Below are 15,479 nucleotides of genomic sequence, written 5' to 3'. Positions count from 1 at the left end.
AAAAACACATTAGCGTTTCCTCCTTTTATCCCAAAGAACAACATACTGCTTTAATTCAAAACATGAATTACTCTCCAGTCTTCAGTTGGAGTACTCAGACCATCTCAACTTCACTCTTCTGTTTTCATAAACTTCACGCTGGCATACGCCTTTCTAATGCGTTGCCACTTTGTGGACTAGAATAGCAGCTGTTTCTTACCCTCATCACCTTCCAGGAAGCCAAAGAGCATCACTGTCAGGACGGACACATGGTTGAAGGATGATGGGATGAAAAAGAGCTGAGAAATCATCTCTGGTAGGAACTTGCATAATCGTATAGTCATGATTATGCTATTAGGGTAAATATTTAAATTTTAATAAATGTCAAACGAATTCATGGTTAGAATGCTAGGGTGAATTATTCCTTATTTATTTAAGAGAAGGCTTTCAATAGTTCTTCAGGTCTCACCTCAGGGAGGTTTTTCCTAATGACCTTATACTATGTTTCCCCGAAAATAAGACCTAGCTAGACAATCAGCCCTAATGCATCTTTTGGAGCAAAAATTAATATAAAACCCGGTCTTATTTTACTATAATATAAGACTGGGTATAATATAATATAATATAATATAATATAATATAATATAATATAATATAATATAATATAATACCGGGTCTTATATTAATTTTTGCTCCAAAAGACACATTAGAGCTGATTGTCCAGCTAGGTCTTATTTTCGGGGAAACACGGTATAGAGTGAAATCTCCCAATTCCTCCCATTACCCTACAGTTACCAAGTTACCATTTTCATGGCCCTTATCACCATATCTTTTCTTTTTATTTCTTTATGGTCTGTCTCCCTCACCAGAGTATAAACTTTATGAGGGCTGGGATCTAGTCTCCCTTCTTTATTGCTCTATTTTAGGCACATAATAAGTTTTGAGTTTACTGAGTGCCTGCATAATGAGACTGTTGAAGAACAGACAGGTAAAGGCGTTTCCCACATTCCAATTTGGTGGTATGTACTCTCTGCCTGCATATTGAATGTGATATATTGCTTGATATTATTTTCACTATAACATTCATCATTTCATCATAGTCTGTAGGATATTTTTGCAGACTGTTTTGAATAGAGGGCCTGCCATGTTGCATATCTGGGGCTTAATGAATGATTCTGATGAGGCAGAAAATGGAAAGCAGATTTCCCAGAGGACATTAAATTCTATTCTTGTAAATATACATAACTCATTTTAAAACTCCTACCACAGTTTTGCTTTTAGTAATTAAAATGATTACCATAAATTAGTGATCCTATTATATATCATACTCTGCTTTCTTTTTGCCTTCATTAGATCTTCATGATAACCCTGTAACATAAGAATTATCATTTGACGAAGAAAACCGACAGTCAGAGAGGTTAAGTAACTTGTCTATGGTCTACAACTTAAAGAGGAAGTAAGATTCTTAGAAAAGATTCAGGTCTTAAGATTCAGGTCTGTTTATCTGACTCCAAAAGCCAGTTTTCCCACGGGGAAACTGCCTTTGTTCCTGCCTTTGTTCAAATACAGACTTCATTTCACACAACTCCTACCTGTGAAGTTTACGCTAACATGGCATGTAGATCACTATTTCCAAGCTCTATGCAGTGGGATATGTGGGCAAGGCATTCAGTCTCCTGGTTCACAGAACCTCATGTACCTCATACCTTATACCTGCAACAACAACTATTTTTGTAATACAGATGATTCTGAGACCTTCCTACCAGGAGCAGACATAGTTTAAATTCCCATGTGTTGTTCAGAAAGGCAACAGGAGAAAGGCTGATTCACTGATTTATTTTTCCATCTAGAGGAAACTACTAGGTCTTATTCTGCTTGATTTGAAAATTTTCTGTTTGGCCCTAAGGAAGTTTCAGCCAACAGACTTATACACTTGGTAAGGGATGGGATGGATGATACATTACATGAAGAAGAATGTAACCATTTGTACCTGCCATGAAAAGGAACATCTTGCATTCTTATACAGCATACTTTAAATAAAGTGTGAATTAACTTCAATTAAAAAAAGATCAGAATGTCTTCTGTAACATGGAAACCACATTCCCTGAGCTACAAGGATGATGCACTTAGAACCACTAATTCAAGCCTCGAGAATGTTCCAAGAGCTACCTGACATGATTGTAGAACAAGGTACCAGAGAAGAAAAAGATGTGCTTGGAAAACCTGTCAACTTCTTCCCTGGTTATATGTAGGGCTTTCCAGAAACACAGTATAGTGGAGTGAGCACTACACATCCAAGGACGCTGGGACAAGCAGTTCCAATAATTTGTTATAAAATGGCAGCTGAAATCAGGGGGGATTCTCTAAGCCTGACAATGGAAAAGAGACTGTATAGCCAGAAAGTATCATGATGCCTCGTGTCAGAGTTCCTAACTTCCGTAGCGGCTGAGTTTCGTTTATTCATATACAATTAAGGGTGTGTGTGTTTATGTGTGTTACAACATGAAAGAGAGGACCAATATCACTGTACAAGCCTATTCAGAAATCTAACAAAAACCAGGACAAGGTTGCTGCTGGAAGAAAGCACACTCTCTTTACTGTATACGTAGTAGCTTTCCACCGCTTTCTCTCTCTCTCTCTCTCTCTCTCTCTCTCTCTCTCTCTCTCTCTCTCTCTCTCAGGTGAAACTGTGGCCTGATCTAGCTGCAAGCCAGCTGAGGACAGAGGTGGAGAATGGCGAATATTCACTCATACAGAAACTTTGGGTGTCCTTTTACGATATTCTGCCAAATTGTGGGTGGAAAGCTACCAAGAATTCAGCACCTGAATGTCCAGTTTGTGCCCCTATTTGTATAAAACTCTCTTCTTGTATTCATAAGCTTAGACCTTCCCCTAAAGAATTTTAAGCTAATAATAAAAAATGAGCTTGAGACCATTAAAAAATTCTCGGAAATCTTTACACCTATTCTTAAGCGCTGGCACTCTGGTATTCAAATACGTTGTACTAGACTTTTCCCCCATCATAAATTTTAATTTACGAGGCCATGGCAACACTCCTAATGAAGATTAATTACTGCGGTACATTCCATAAAATCTGCCCAGCTTCCTCTGATGGTGAAGGCTACTGCACATAGAAACGGGACTGAAAATTGTCATGTCCTTCACGTCTTTTTTCTAGCTGCTCGGTATTAAAAACAATTTAGTCAAAGAAAAGATTTATTGGCTCAGAGTTCCCTACAAACATAAATGCAAGAGCAGAAGATGCCTTCTCAGATCAGAATTCTAATAACCAGAAAAGGTTGGGGGTGGTGAGAAGGAAATAGGAGGCAGAGGACTGCAATCACGTGACTGATCCATGATCCATGTACTTGTACATTTCCTTCAAAAAAATTCACACATCATTTGGGACTGGCAAAAAGGTCTGGTCCCCAATCTTTATTTATTTTTGGTTCATAAACATACTTGAAAACTGGGCGAAGACTCATGACCCTTTTTCCAGATAAATGCATAGGAGTGTCTATACAACCACACCATCATTCTGTGAACAATTTTAAGATGTTTGAGATCTTCCTACAGCTTATCCACAGAGTCTAAGCTAAGAATCCCTGCTCTGCAGCAATACAGAAAACATACATAATCATTTCTCTTCCCTAGGCCAAACAAAACAAAACATAAATAACCATATAGGTTGGGTTTATATTACATATTTTTCTCACTACTAATCTGTATGTAGAACATTTTGTGCTTCTCAGAAGCACATCAGCTTTTATCCTCAACTATGTTCACTGATAAGTTTCAATATTCAAGTTAAATTTTATGATTTAGTCTTACTCTCCACTAGTTCTGCAAATGATTTCAAGAGAGAGAGATAACCCAATCTTCAACAAAGTTGTCTATTAAAGAATTCCTTATAATGGCAAAAACAAAACCAAACAAGAACCAAAAACCTAAGCATGGGTACAACCTGAAATTTTAAAAGGGGCGTGGATAAGGAATGATGATGTATGTAGCTAAGTGATGGAATGCTATATAGTCCTTTGGTATGAATGCAATTGACATGAAGGAATGAGAAGAGAAAAAAGGATGGTCCTAAAAAAGCGTCATTCTCAACGGTCTTGGCAGTAGAAACAAAGTTGCCATGAGGTTAGCAGCCAAGAGAACCCCACTAGGTTCATCACCCGTGACAAATGGTTCTTCTTGGCCTCATGGCATCCTGAGCTATTCATCCATCTTCTTAGAGATCCCAGCACTTCTGAAACATGACAAACTCATAACTGTCATTGAGTGACAGTTCTTCAGTGGGGTGGCTACATGATAGAGAAGTAGAAAGTCCAGGGCAAAAACTAAGACTGCAAGTAAGGTCAAATCTGGGGGCTTCTGAAACCCTAAGTTTCTGAAAATATGCCCTCCTCTCCCCAACCCTCACCCCCCAAAATAATACTTTCCTCCTTCAATGAGTAGAAACCTTTCCCCTAAAATTCCCAAGGTAAACAATATTGCCTTTCCCCACCTCCACCCCAACAATCTGACTTGGAAGTTTCTCTATTTATGCTATATATATCTCACACAGGATATTCTTGTCTTGTTTTCAGGACAATGGCAAAATGGAGAAAGACAAAAGCAACACAACTTAAATTAACTCATCCTGTCATCCACAATTCATGTTAAGTTCTGATAAAAGCTCTATGAAATTTGATAGTTCATGGAAATTGTATATCGCAAATAAGAAGAGATGATTGAGATTTTCTCTCAAAAGTTGTCAGGCATACTGGAATCAGGAATAAATCTCCTGGAATTAAAAACAGTAAAAGCAAAGAATGGCAAACACAAATGTCAATATGCCATTAAGCTGACTGGACTTCTTTCCACATCTGTCACACACAATTAAGATTCACCAACGAACAGAGATTCAAGTAAGTGGAAATTATAGTCAATAAGTATTTTTCTCTTAACGATCACCTAGACTTTGAATGAGAAAAATCCCTTTAGAAAAGTCATCTCCTGTATTTGGCACCAGTAATTCCACTAGAATTTATATAAAATACATAGTATGTCATACCCAGCCCCAATCAAAAACAGTTACGAAGGAAATGAACACGCTTTCTAGGAATTTTCCTTTCTCAGAAATTCATCTTTGCCTCATACCCATTTCTTTTCCAGGTGAAAAGCCATCCATATATTACAAAGCTGACTACAACACCTTGGAAGAGTAGTTGCTGGGCAGTTTACTGAAGCGATGTCACAGAACAACATTAGGAGAAACCACAGAGATTAAAGTGGTCCATCTCCTCCACGTAAGAGATTCATTTTAAAAATAGGCAAATTTCCTCAAAAACAGTACACTCATATGGAACAGATTTTAAAAGCAAAACAAAAACTCCAAACAAATGAAAAAACAGACAAAAATCCTTGATCAGTCTTTTGATTCAGAGCTGTGTCAGACTAGGCAAAACAGAACAGCTAAATACATTAGATGTAAAACACTCAAAACAGGAAAAGGTATCAATCCATAGAGAAGTTACCATGTCTAAATTGTGCCAATCGTCTCAGTACAAACTACAGGTGTAATTAATTGGTCTTGTGCCACCTACCAAACACCCCACACCATAAAATAATTCTTTATAAAGCAACCTGCCTTAGCCAGAGACCATGGTCTGTGAAGAAAAGATTGACGTAAGTCAGGAAGAGTCTAACCACAACCTTTTCCTTGTTTTTTTTTGTTTGAAAAAGGTTAAGATTATAAATATTAAAAACTTAATTTGACTGGATAATGAATATCTGGAACATCCAGCTGCTCTTTTTCATCATATTCCACGCTTTGCAAATTTTCACATCATTAGCAATTCACAGGAAGATGGCCATAAACCAAACATGATGAATGCTACTATATATACAAAAATTAATCTTAGATAACATGCTCAGAACCAAATCTCTCAGCTTATGAGGCACAGCTAAAAGGAACAATTTTATTGAAAGTGAGTTTAATTAGAATTTGGTTAAAAACACTCTTCCCTCATGTCAAATGTCACACAGTCTTTAGAAGGGTGGTTACCCTTCTCCCTGCTCAGTTAAGACTTAAACTTACTTCAGATTTAGCTTTGATGTCACCTCCCTTTAGGAAGCGCTTTCAGATTCAGCAGGTCCATCACTTAGGTGTTCTCCAAGCTCATTCCCAACCTCCCCTCCTCCCCACTACTTCCCCTGGGTACAAATCACAGCACTTGCCCACATATCGTATTGCAGTTCCTGCTGGGCAACTTGTACACGCCACTGAACTAAAAACTATGAAAGCAGGAAAGTATTTTTCTTGCTTAATGTTTTATCCTCTGTACCTAAAATCACCTTGACTGGCACATGATAGTTATTTAAAAGATTATTACTTGAAAGAATGGATGGGGGAAATATTATAAGCTAGAGACTAACAGATCAAGTGGATATTTTTAACTCTTAAGTAGAATGTGATTTAAATAATGCTGAAGGTTCTTACTCCAGTTCTTGGCACCACATATAGAAGCTTGTCAAAATCTTTTTATTGTGAAAGCAGTATAACTACACTATATGGACTATTTGGGAGATAAAGACATGAAAAGTCACTTATGAGCAAAAAGACCATTGCAATATTTGAGGTCTTTTTTCCTCAAAAGATATAAAAGCCTATATGAAAACTCACTGGAGACCAGAACATGATTCTGTATAGTTCCTAGCAGAGCAATGAATTCTATGTCATGAAGTCCACTGCAACAAGGAGCTAGGTTTCCTACCAAACTGTTCTGTTTCTATTTTAATAACAATAACAACAAATTGTAACATCTTGTATTAATTCTACCAATGCTAATTTCACAGTTCCAAAGGGGAAACCAGAAGTGAAAGCCACAGAGTAAAACACCTCCTGGACCAATATGTAACACGCATAAAGATGAGGAAAGAAACTGGAGAGCATCAAAGCAAGGTCTCCCTTCTATACTTGTTTTGAAAAAGCACACAAATGCTTAGAGCCTCCGACTAAGTTGGGCATCTGCTGCTGACAAACCAGCTGAATGACATCCTTCTTACTATGGGTAGATTACCCATTCCCTCTACTTCTCAGCTTTGTATCTGAGAATAATGGCACTATTAATGGAAGCATTCTTAAAAGTCCTTGAAAGGAACTCAGGGCTACATTATTTTCATCGGTCCTGGGACCATATCATAAGCAAGACATTTCTTTTTGTCACGCTGACTTAAAGGAATTGAATCTTGCACATCAGCATCCCTTTGGAATCTCGGTGTGAGAGACGACAATTCTGATATTTCTAGAGAGTTGGGGATGGTTTAAACTCTACTGTGGCTGTGCACTGACTGAGCTGAGGAGGAGAGAGGTACAAACTCTTTAAAACCCTATCACACCTCTCTGAGGAGCAATTACTGACCCCAAATTCAGTCATTCTCCATTAAATCTGGCACTCTTTTGCCTATTTCCTACTAAATGTCTTTCCATGTAGGGAGACAAAAATGTTACCGATATTGAATATTTATGGATGTCACCAAGATGAAGGAAAAAGAAATACCCAGAGAAAACTTTCAAAGTAACTAAACTAGCTCATGCTAGTTATTTTGGGACTAACAGCCATTTTCTAATTAGTGTATCTAGTCCCTTAAGAGTAAATTCATATCTGAAAATGCAAAGTTAATACCCAGAGAAAAACCTACTGGGAGAGCAAAGATGACCAAGAGGCAGGAACTCTAGCTGTTCCTACAATTATTGAGTGGAAGCTAGAAACAACGCATCAAATAAAATCCATGAACACATGGGGAGGACCCTCTAAAGTCGACATCACAAATCTTAGCATCTAGTCATGTTTATGAGACAAAGGAAAAAGATATAGCCAAATGGGAACAATACAGGAACACTGGGAACACTGCACTGGCACTAATATTACATAAATAGCACTAGCAATTATTACTGTCAAAATTCTAGTGTATATGGATTTACTTGTGAATACTTTTTCTTATCCAAAACAATTTTGGGTTTAGTTTACATATATCTTTATTCACTGCTACTGAAGTAATTTTAAGAGAGAAGGAATAGGGGGAAAAATGGAAATAAGAGTATAAACAGAAATTTCACATGTAGATTACTATTTGTAACTTACCCTAAACCCTGCCTTCTACTCCAGGAATAGCAAATAGGTCTTATCTTGTGTAGCAAACATAGATGATTCATAGAGGATGTATTGGGAAGGACTGCTTGGGCTAAATGGAAAGGAACAATAGACAAGTCCTATTCTGGATGAAGGACGGGGAAATTAAGCACCAGTAATATATACCTGCCACCCTGGGTCTAGTTCAGTGTTTCTCAACTGTGGGAGAGTCTGCTCCCCAAGGGATGTCTGGCAATGTCTAAGGATTATTTCTGGTTGTCCCAACTGGGGAGGTGCTAGTGGTTCTACCAAGTACAATGTTATCCCATCTACAATCATCCCCAAGCCCCCCCCCCCACCACCACCAACAGAGAGTTATCTGGGCCAGAATGTCAATAACGCTAAAGCTGGGAAACCATAGTCTAGTTAAATCTATCCTACAGTGCATGGAATCAGGTCTTCAGCCAAATGACCTCAAATTTATATTCAGGAAGTTTTCCTGAGCTACTTCTCCTAATGCTAGAGTAATTCTATATAACCTGATTGGAATATTAGAACTAGGCAATCAATTTGATTTCGGCAATTCACACTGATCTGTCCCTAACTTGTATCGTGATCACAGACAAATTACGCCTTGGTTTCTTCATCTATAAGAAGAAGTGGTTAGACCATATATAGTCACTGTTGATAGACAAAAGACAAACTGCTAAGAAACCCTTTAAATGGACTAAGGGAATAAAGCTCTGTTGATACTCTCTTCAACAAAAGATAACTTTTTCCTTAGCTTAAAACAAGTTTACCAGTTCATTTCAATCTCCACTAATGTAGAGTTACCAGCTGTGCTTACCATTAAAACTATTTTAATTTTCATGTAATGTTTAAATATTTTCCATCTGGACCCTTATCTTTAAGTTAAGATGCTCTGGCATCCTAAGGCACTTCTACCTGCTTGTCCAGCACCATTACACTATCTGAACTTGGCTTCCGATTCTCCAACCATCTATTCTGTCATCTCCTATATCATTTAAGCTTTTAAGACCAACTGCATAGCTGTTTATCATCATATTTCTCTTTTTTACTCTATCAATCTCTTTCATCAATCAATTGGTCAATTCAAATATTTGAATTGATTCTTCAGACCAATTGAATTGGGTCTTCGTTAGGCCTATGACATTAACGGTGGGGATGGAGTAGAGGCTGGAGCTGGAAGTGTTGGTACAAAGAGAGTTTCAAGCTACAAAGCATTTACAGGCTAATTAAGAAAATGAAACACATGAAGCTATTAGAGAACAAGTCACATGAACTATGTGGTAGCAGGGAATGTCACTATGAAGGTACGATATGCCTGGAGAATGAAACAAAGTATCTGCTGTACACTGATTATGGATGACTCAGAAACTATCATGAAAAATGTTAGGAACAAAATCCTTATGAATCAGATACAGAAGGAATGCTGACATCTTGACAATGACTTCAAAGGTTGGTTCTATGTTTTAAAGGTATGTTAGATAGATGTGCAAAATATGGCTGCATGACCAATTGTAAGAACCAATTATGTTCCTTCCAGAGAGTAAAATTATACAGAAACATTTGGAAGTTAATGATAGAAAGTCATATGTGTTAAGTCAGATCACATCTATCAAAATGAGATTCCCATAAACCACCCTGAGAGAGAAACATTTACATAAGAACTGAAGGGGCAACAAACTTAACCATACTGGTAGTTCATCAAGGTCTCGACATGTGCACCAAGGAACTTTCGGAAGCAAAGTGTGTTATGTTCACTCTTAAAAGTCAATTTATAAAGATTAGGACTATGCCCTGAACCTAAATTATTTAACCCTTATGGCATACATGTTTCTAAATCCTAATCAAATTGTTTTTACCTGTGTTGCCTCTTGAGTTAGTAAAGCTTATGTCTACTTTACTACCTTGTCGGCAAATACTAGAAAGGCATTATGTCCACTACCTAAGTGTCCAATAGCAAATGTCTCAAGTTTCTGGAATCACTTGGGAAGACTGCATTTTGGATGTCACTTCACAATTACAAAATAATTATGTTTCAATGAACACAAGAATAAAATGAAAAGTAACTCTAAAATGATCTTCATACAGCATTTCCTCCTAAGGAGATAATTTTTTTGAGATCTTTCCATAATGTTGTTCTTACTTAAAACCATATTATAGCTCTCTGTGGCCTATTTCTCCAACTCTAAACCTGTGCTAACATTTTGGGGCTCCATCAAGCTTGCTCTTTCCTCAATCATATTAACTTCATCTGTCATTAGAACCTATCTTCCGCTTAAACAGGAGCATTGCTTTAGAATGTCCATGCAAAACAATGTCCTCAACTTTTAAACCAATAGAATCTCAATCTTATCTAATACACAGCACTTTGAAAATAAATGCTGAGTGAGTCATACTAGTATTCAATCCATCACATTTCATCTGTTTTTGACATGGTAGCAAATAAGTCCACATTACAAATGAACAGATTTTAAATGAGAGTATTTGTTAAGGGCTGTTTTTCATTATTGTATGTATTTGTTACTTAATTTTACATCAAAGTATTTAAAATTCAGAGAGACATTATTAACAACATTCTCAACAGTGTCCTTTGAAAATGAAATCAAAATGAAATTCTGCCTGTTTGCATTAAATATATCCCAGTGCATCAAATACTTAAGCATAAAGGACTCAGAAAGTAAGAGATGAGAAAAAAAGAATAGAGAAAGAAAAGTACAACTTTTACAACACTGCTATATCTGTTAACAGGACTTACAGAAAAAATAACAGAACCCTTAAAATGATGATGAGAGCATGAAACATTCGTCTCTACCACATCTTTTGGATTAAAAGGAGAAGACCCATATACTTAATGCTACCAATGGTAAAAACATACCTAATTTTATTTTCCATATCTTCACTATCTGATTCTTCAGAGCTTCTGTACTTGTCTGGATCTGGAAGTGTGCTTGGATCAAATCCATCATCATCATCATCACTCCAATCCAGAAAGGCTTCTTCTTCATCTTTGGACTAAGAAAACACAAGCGAAATTGTGGTTTAAGAAAACAGTTGAGCGATAATCAGGTCTTATTTGTAGAACCAAATAAATAACCCTCTAATTGAGATCCTCAAATTAGAAGCCTTCTATTCTGGTGAAAGCCTCTATGTGACTTTCAGAACCATAATCATTTGCAAAGAGAAAGAAAACTCGTATCATTTCAGAAATAAAATGAAATAAAATATGGTTCCAAAAGACTAGTAAGTCACTGAAAAACAATATGGTGAAAAACTGTCAGTTTTATTACTTCTATATAACTCAACTTTATCAGAGAAAAAAGTATAAAATAAAGTTATTTCAGTGCTCCTATCCACACACATGTAAATTTCAAAACTACCAAAAATGTTAGGTGAAAATATAAAAGGCCAGAAGGTACAGACATTCTTTTTGTCTGATGATTTGGATCATTTTATAACCACAATAATCTAAGTCTTAAAATAACAATCAGATGCATACAAGTTCATTAATAGTAAAGGGTCTTCTAAATTCAACTATAAGTATAAAGTCACTAAGAACAATGGAAAAAGGGAAGGAATACCAAGAGATAACAAAAGTAACACATTGAAGAAATTGGGGACTATCCAGTTTCATACAACTAGGTTGGCAGATGGCATTTTTTTGCTTTTTATGACAGTTTATTTTTGTCAAAGAACAAAGTAGTGCTAAAATAAACTTACTACACATTTATGTAATAAATACCCCTTATAACAAATTTATTTCTGGCACACTGGTTTTGTTACCTAGTAGATAAGAAACACAAACAAGCATTTCCACATGCATTTAACAAATTATAAGTAGGACTAACAAGAAAAAATCTGGTAAGTTTCTCTCAGTTGCCATCGTTTCTCTCAGTTGCCATCTTTGTAATTCTTTACACCATGTGAGACAAACTTCAATGATTCTTTGTTTTCAACTGTTTAATGCTCTTTTCCAGACACTGAAAACAACTCAACATAGTGTAGCAATAGACTGCAGGCCACTGTGGAATTCCACTAACACTTCTGCACAGCTCTCCCTTCATAACCTCTAAACATAACAAAAGGAGGAAGATGTAAAGAAAACAAGGATTAGTCATCACTGCAAAAGTCCCTTATTGCTTTTCTGGTAAAGCTCCCTGCTAAAAATAAAATGTCTGGAAACAAATATTGGAGGGGAAGAAAAAAGACTGCCATCAGAAGCAGTAAGCAGCACACTTGACGCATACTATATGTCTACTTGAAAATAATCAAGAATATCAGCAAAAATTGAATGTCATCATATATTCAAGAACACTAATCTGAGCTACAAGACATTCCCAATTTCCAGTCTGATGCTCTCAAAGGAATTTGCTGTCTGAAGGTGGAGACAGAGCAGACAAAAAAATTCTCAATTTTTTGGTTTTAGGTAACCTTTACACTTAAAAAGTATGAAGGACTCTAAAGAGCTACTGACATTTACTGTATTAGAAATTGAAAACTAAGATTTGTTTTTAAAAATTTATTCATTTAAAAGTAATAAAACACTACTAATTAACATAAATAGCATATTTTAATGAAAAATAGCTGTAATTTCTGAAATAAAAGAACATTGTTTTATATTTTTGCAAATTACTCTAATGTCTAACTTAAAGGAGAAAGCTAAATCCTCAAGTTTGCTTCTGCATTTGATTTTTTCTGGTTAAAGAATATTAGGAAAATCAGTCTCACAGAGACAGATACTCGTAGTTGGGAAAGGGAGTAGTAATTTAATAATAGCCTTTTCAGATAATTGCAGTTACTCTTTGATACCACAACAAATCTTTATGAGTGGTAGTTTCTTAAAAACTAGTTGCAATATGGAATCTGAAGCCATATCAATAATCTTTTTCTGCTGTTACATTAAAATCCATTGATCTACTTTGCATTTTTAATGGCTCTTTTATCAGTGAATGATTTCGGAACATCATGCATTTGCTATTTGGAAAATACTGGTTCACTTAACTATGCAGATCTTCCTTATATGGATCTTCATATGTTGACACATTTCATTATACAGTATTTTTAAAAATCATGTTTGTTAATATCACCATCAATATCACAAGAAATGTCTTTCAAAGTATTGGAGAGCTTTTGATAATTACAAGTTTTCCAAAGTAAAATTGAAAAATACTGGTAAATACAAATTTTCCAACATTCTAAATTTTCCTTAAAAGCTCAAATTTTATAATTAGCAACAATAATTTTCAGGTTTTTCCCTTGAAATGAAAACGTGTCATTTTCCTCAGGTTGCTTTCAAAATTTTCTTTATCACATAGCAGTTTGACTATGATATGTTTAGGAATGGTTTTGTTTGTATTCATCCTTCTTGGGGTTCTCTGACGTTCTTGGATCTATCAATTAATGGTTTTCACTAAATTGAAAATTTGGGGGCCATTATTTCTTTAAATACTTTTATGCTTCTTTTTCATCTCTCCTTCCATGATTACAAGAGTAGGTATATTGGACTACTTCACAGTTCTCTTAGGTTTTGTTCATTTTTCTTCAATCTTTTTTCTTTCTGTTCTTTGGACAGGGTCATTTCTACTGGGTCTTTAGGTTTTGCAGTTCCTTTCTTCTGACATCTCAAAACTGCTTTTGTGCCCACCTAGCAATTTTTTTTTTTTTTTTATAATAATTGTACTTTTCAGCTCTAGGACTTCCATTTATTTTTGTTTTGTTTTAAAGTTTTAAATATAGTTTACACAGCTCTGTTGAGATTCCCTACCTGTTTATTCATTCACACTATATTTTCCTTTAATTTTTTGAACATATTTAAAATAGCTGCTTGGAAGTCTTTGCTATATTCAAATCTGGGCTGAGAGTTTCCATTGCCTTTTTCTTGGATATGGATCACATTTTCCTCCTTCACTGCATGTAAATATTTTTGTAGACAACTAGATACTGTAGATAACATACAAACACTGAATTCTGTCTGGTTTTTCTGAGGACTACTGAAGTTGTATTCTAATAGTTATCTTGCTTTGATTCAAACTGCAAACTCTTTATAACCCATGGTACTCAGCTGCTTATATCTCTGTTTTGTTCTTGTGGCTTCTATTTGCTGCTTTTTTAGCCTGATTTCCTGTGGTTCTCCCTTACCCTGTGAAATGTAAATGCCAAGGATTTAGGCAGAGTTGGTCTCACCTTCTGTGTAGTTTCCTTGTTTCTGGGGATTCCCCTAATTTCTAGCTGTTCTGTTGGCTTTGAGATCTGTATTCAGATACCTCAAGCAGAATGTTTCATTTACCTCTATTTTAACACCTAATACCACTTAATATGCTCCTTTAGCTTTTATTACACTCCTCAATTCATGACAGTGACAAATGAATTTAAGTTGACAATCACCCCTTTCAAAAACATAACTTCACTAAAAGGATAGGGATGATGGAAAAAAGAAATTTTTATATTGATCTTTTTTATCTTTTGGTTCATTCTTTGAATGATTAGAAATATAGAACTATAAAATATATAATATCTTTATTATGAAAAGTATAATGGGCCTCTATTAATGTCTTTTGTTTATTTAAAAATAAACAAAAACACTAGCATCTACAACAAACACAAAGCATAAGTAAAAGTCTCTAAGTCAAGAGGATTTTGCCATAATGAACACATTCTAGAGAAAAGTACTGTGCCTTTCTGGCGAGGTCTAGTTTAGAAGTATGCTTTCTAGCTACCGTGTTTTCCCGAAAATAAGACTGGGTCTTATATTAATTTTTGCTCCAAAAGATGCATTAGGGCTTATGTTCAGGGGATATCATCCTGAAAAATCATGCTAGGGCTTATTTTCTGGTTAGGTCTTATTTTTGGGGAAACATGGAATACAAGGAAGCAAAGAAAATGGACATTCTAGCTGCTGTCTCTATCCTTGTGATTTCATGAATCGTTTAAAAGATAATTTATAAATATGGCAGCTCAATCATTTTTATCTCTTTCTGACCTCATTTTCATGCAAGACAGCACAAATACTGATATACCTATCACCTCCCAACTGATTGTGACAACTCAGTATGTTAGGACACCCTTGCTGGAGACACTTCTGTCAGTAAAAGGGAACAACTTAAGTATTTTGGCAGGAGAGTAATTAAATTTGTACCTTAAAGATACCGCACCCTGGCAGCCATGGAATGGGCAGTTGGAGGGTATAATATTTGAAGGTAAGATATCAGTTTAAAAACTACAATTATCCAAGTGAGAGGAGGGATTCAGTGAAGGTTGTGGCAATGGAGATGAAGGTAGGAGACAGGTATCAGAGCTGTTAAGGAGGGAGAACCAACTAGATTCTATGGGCTACGTGGGTACATAATATACTCATAT

The 15,479-nt window shown here is 35.8% G+C and overlaps 1 protein-coding gene across 2 annotated transcripts in view; it reads right to left on the bottom strand.

Annotated features, from left to right (window-relative positions):
• The window catches only part of DDX10 (DEAD-box helicase 10), a 284,465-nt gene that overhangs the window by 15,597 nt on the left and 253,389 nt on the right, over positions 1 to 15,479 (bottom strand). For both annotated transcript variants that reach the window (XM_033120942.1, XM_033120943.1), the window contains exon 17: positions 11,002 to 11,138. In XM_033120942.1, coding sequence (XP_032976833.1) covers positions 11,002 to 11,138 — 137 coding nt within the window. The remainder of the gene's footprint in view (positions 1 to 11,001; positions 11,139 to 15,479) is intronic.

The sequence above is a fragment of the Rhinolophus ferrumequinum genome, chromosome 11 (assembly GCF_004115265.2).
Source record: "Rhinolophus ferrumequinum isolate MPI-CBG mRhiFer1 chromosome 11, mRhiFer1_v1.p, whole genome shotgun sequence".
Classification (NCBI taxonomy): Eukaryota; Metazoa; Chordata; class Mammalia; order Chiroptera; family Rhinolophidae; genus Rhinolophus; species Rhinolophus ferrumequinum.
This window is presented reverse-complemented; position numbering and strand designations above follow the sequence as displayed.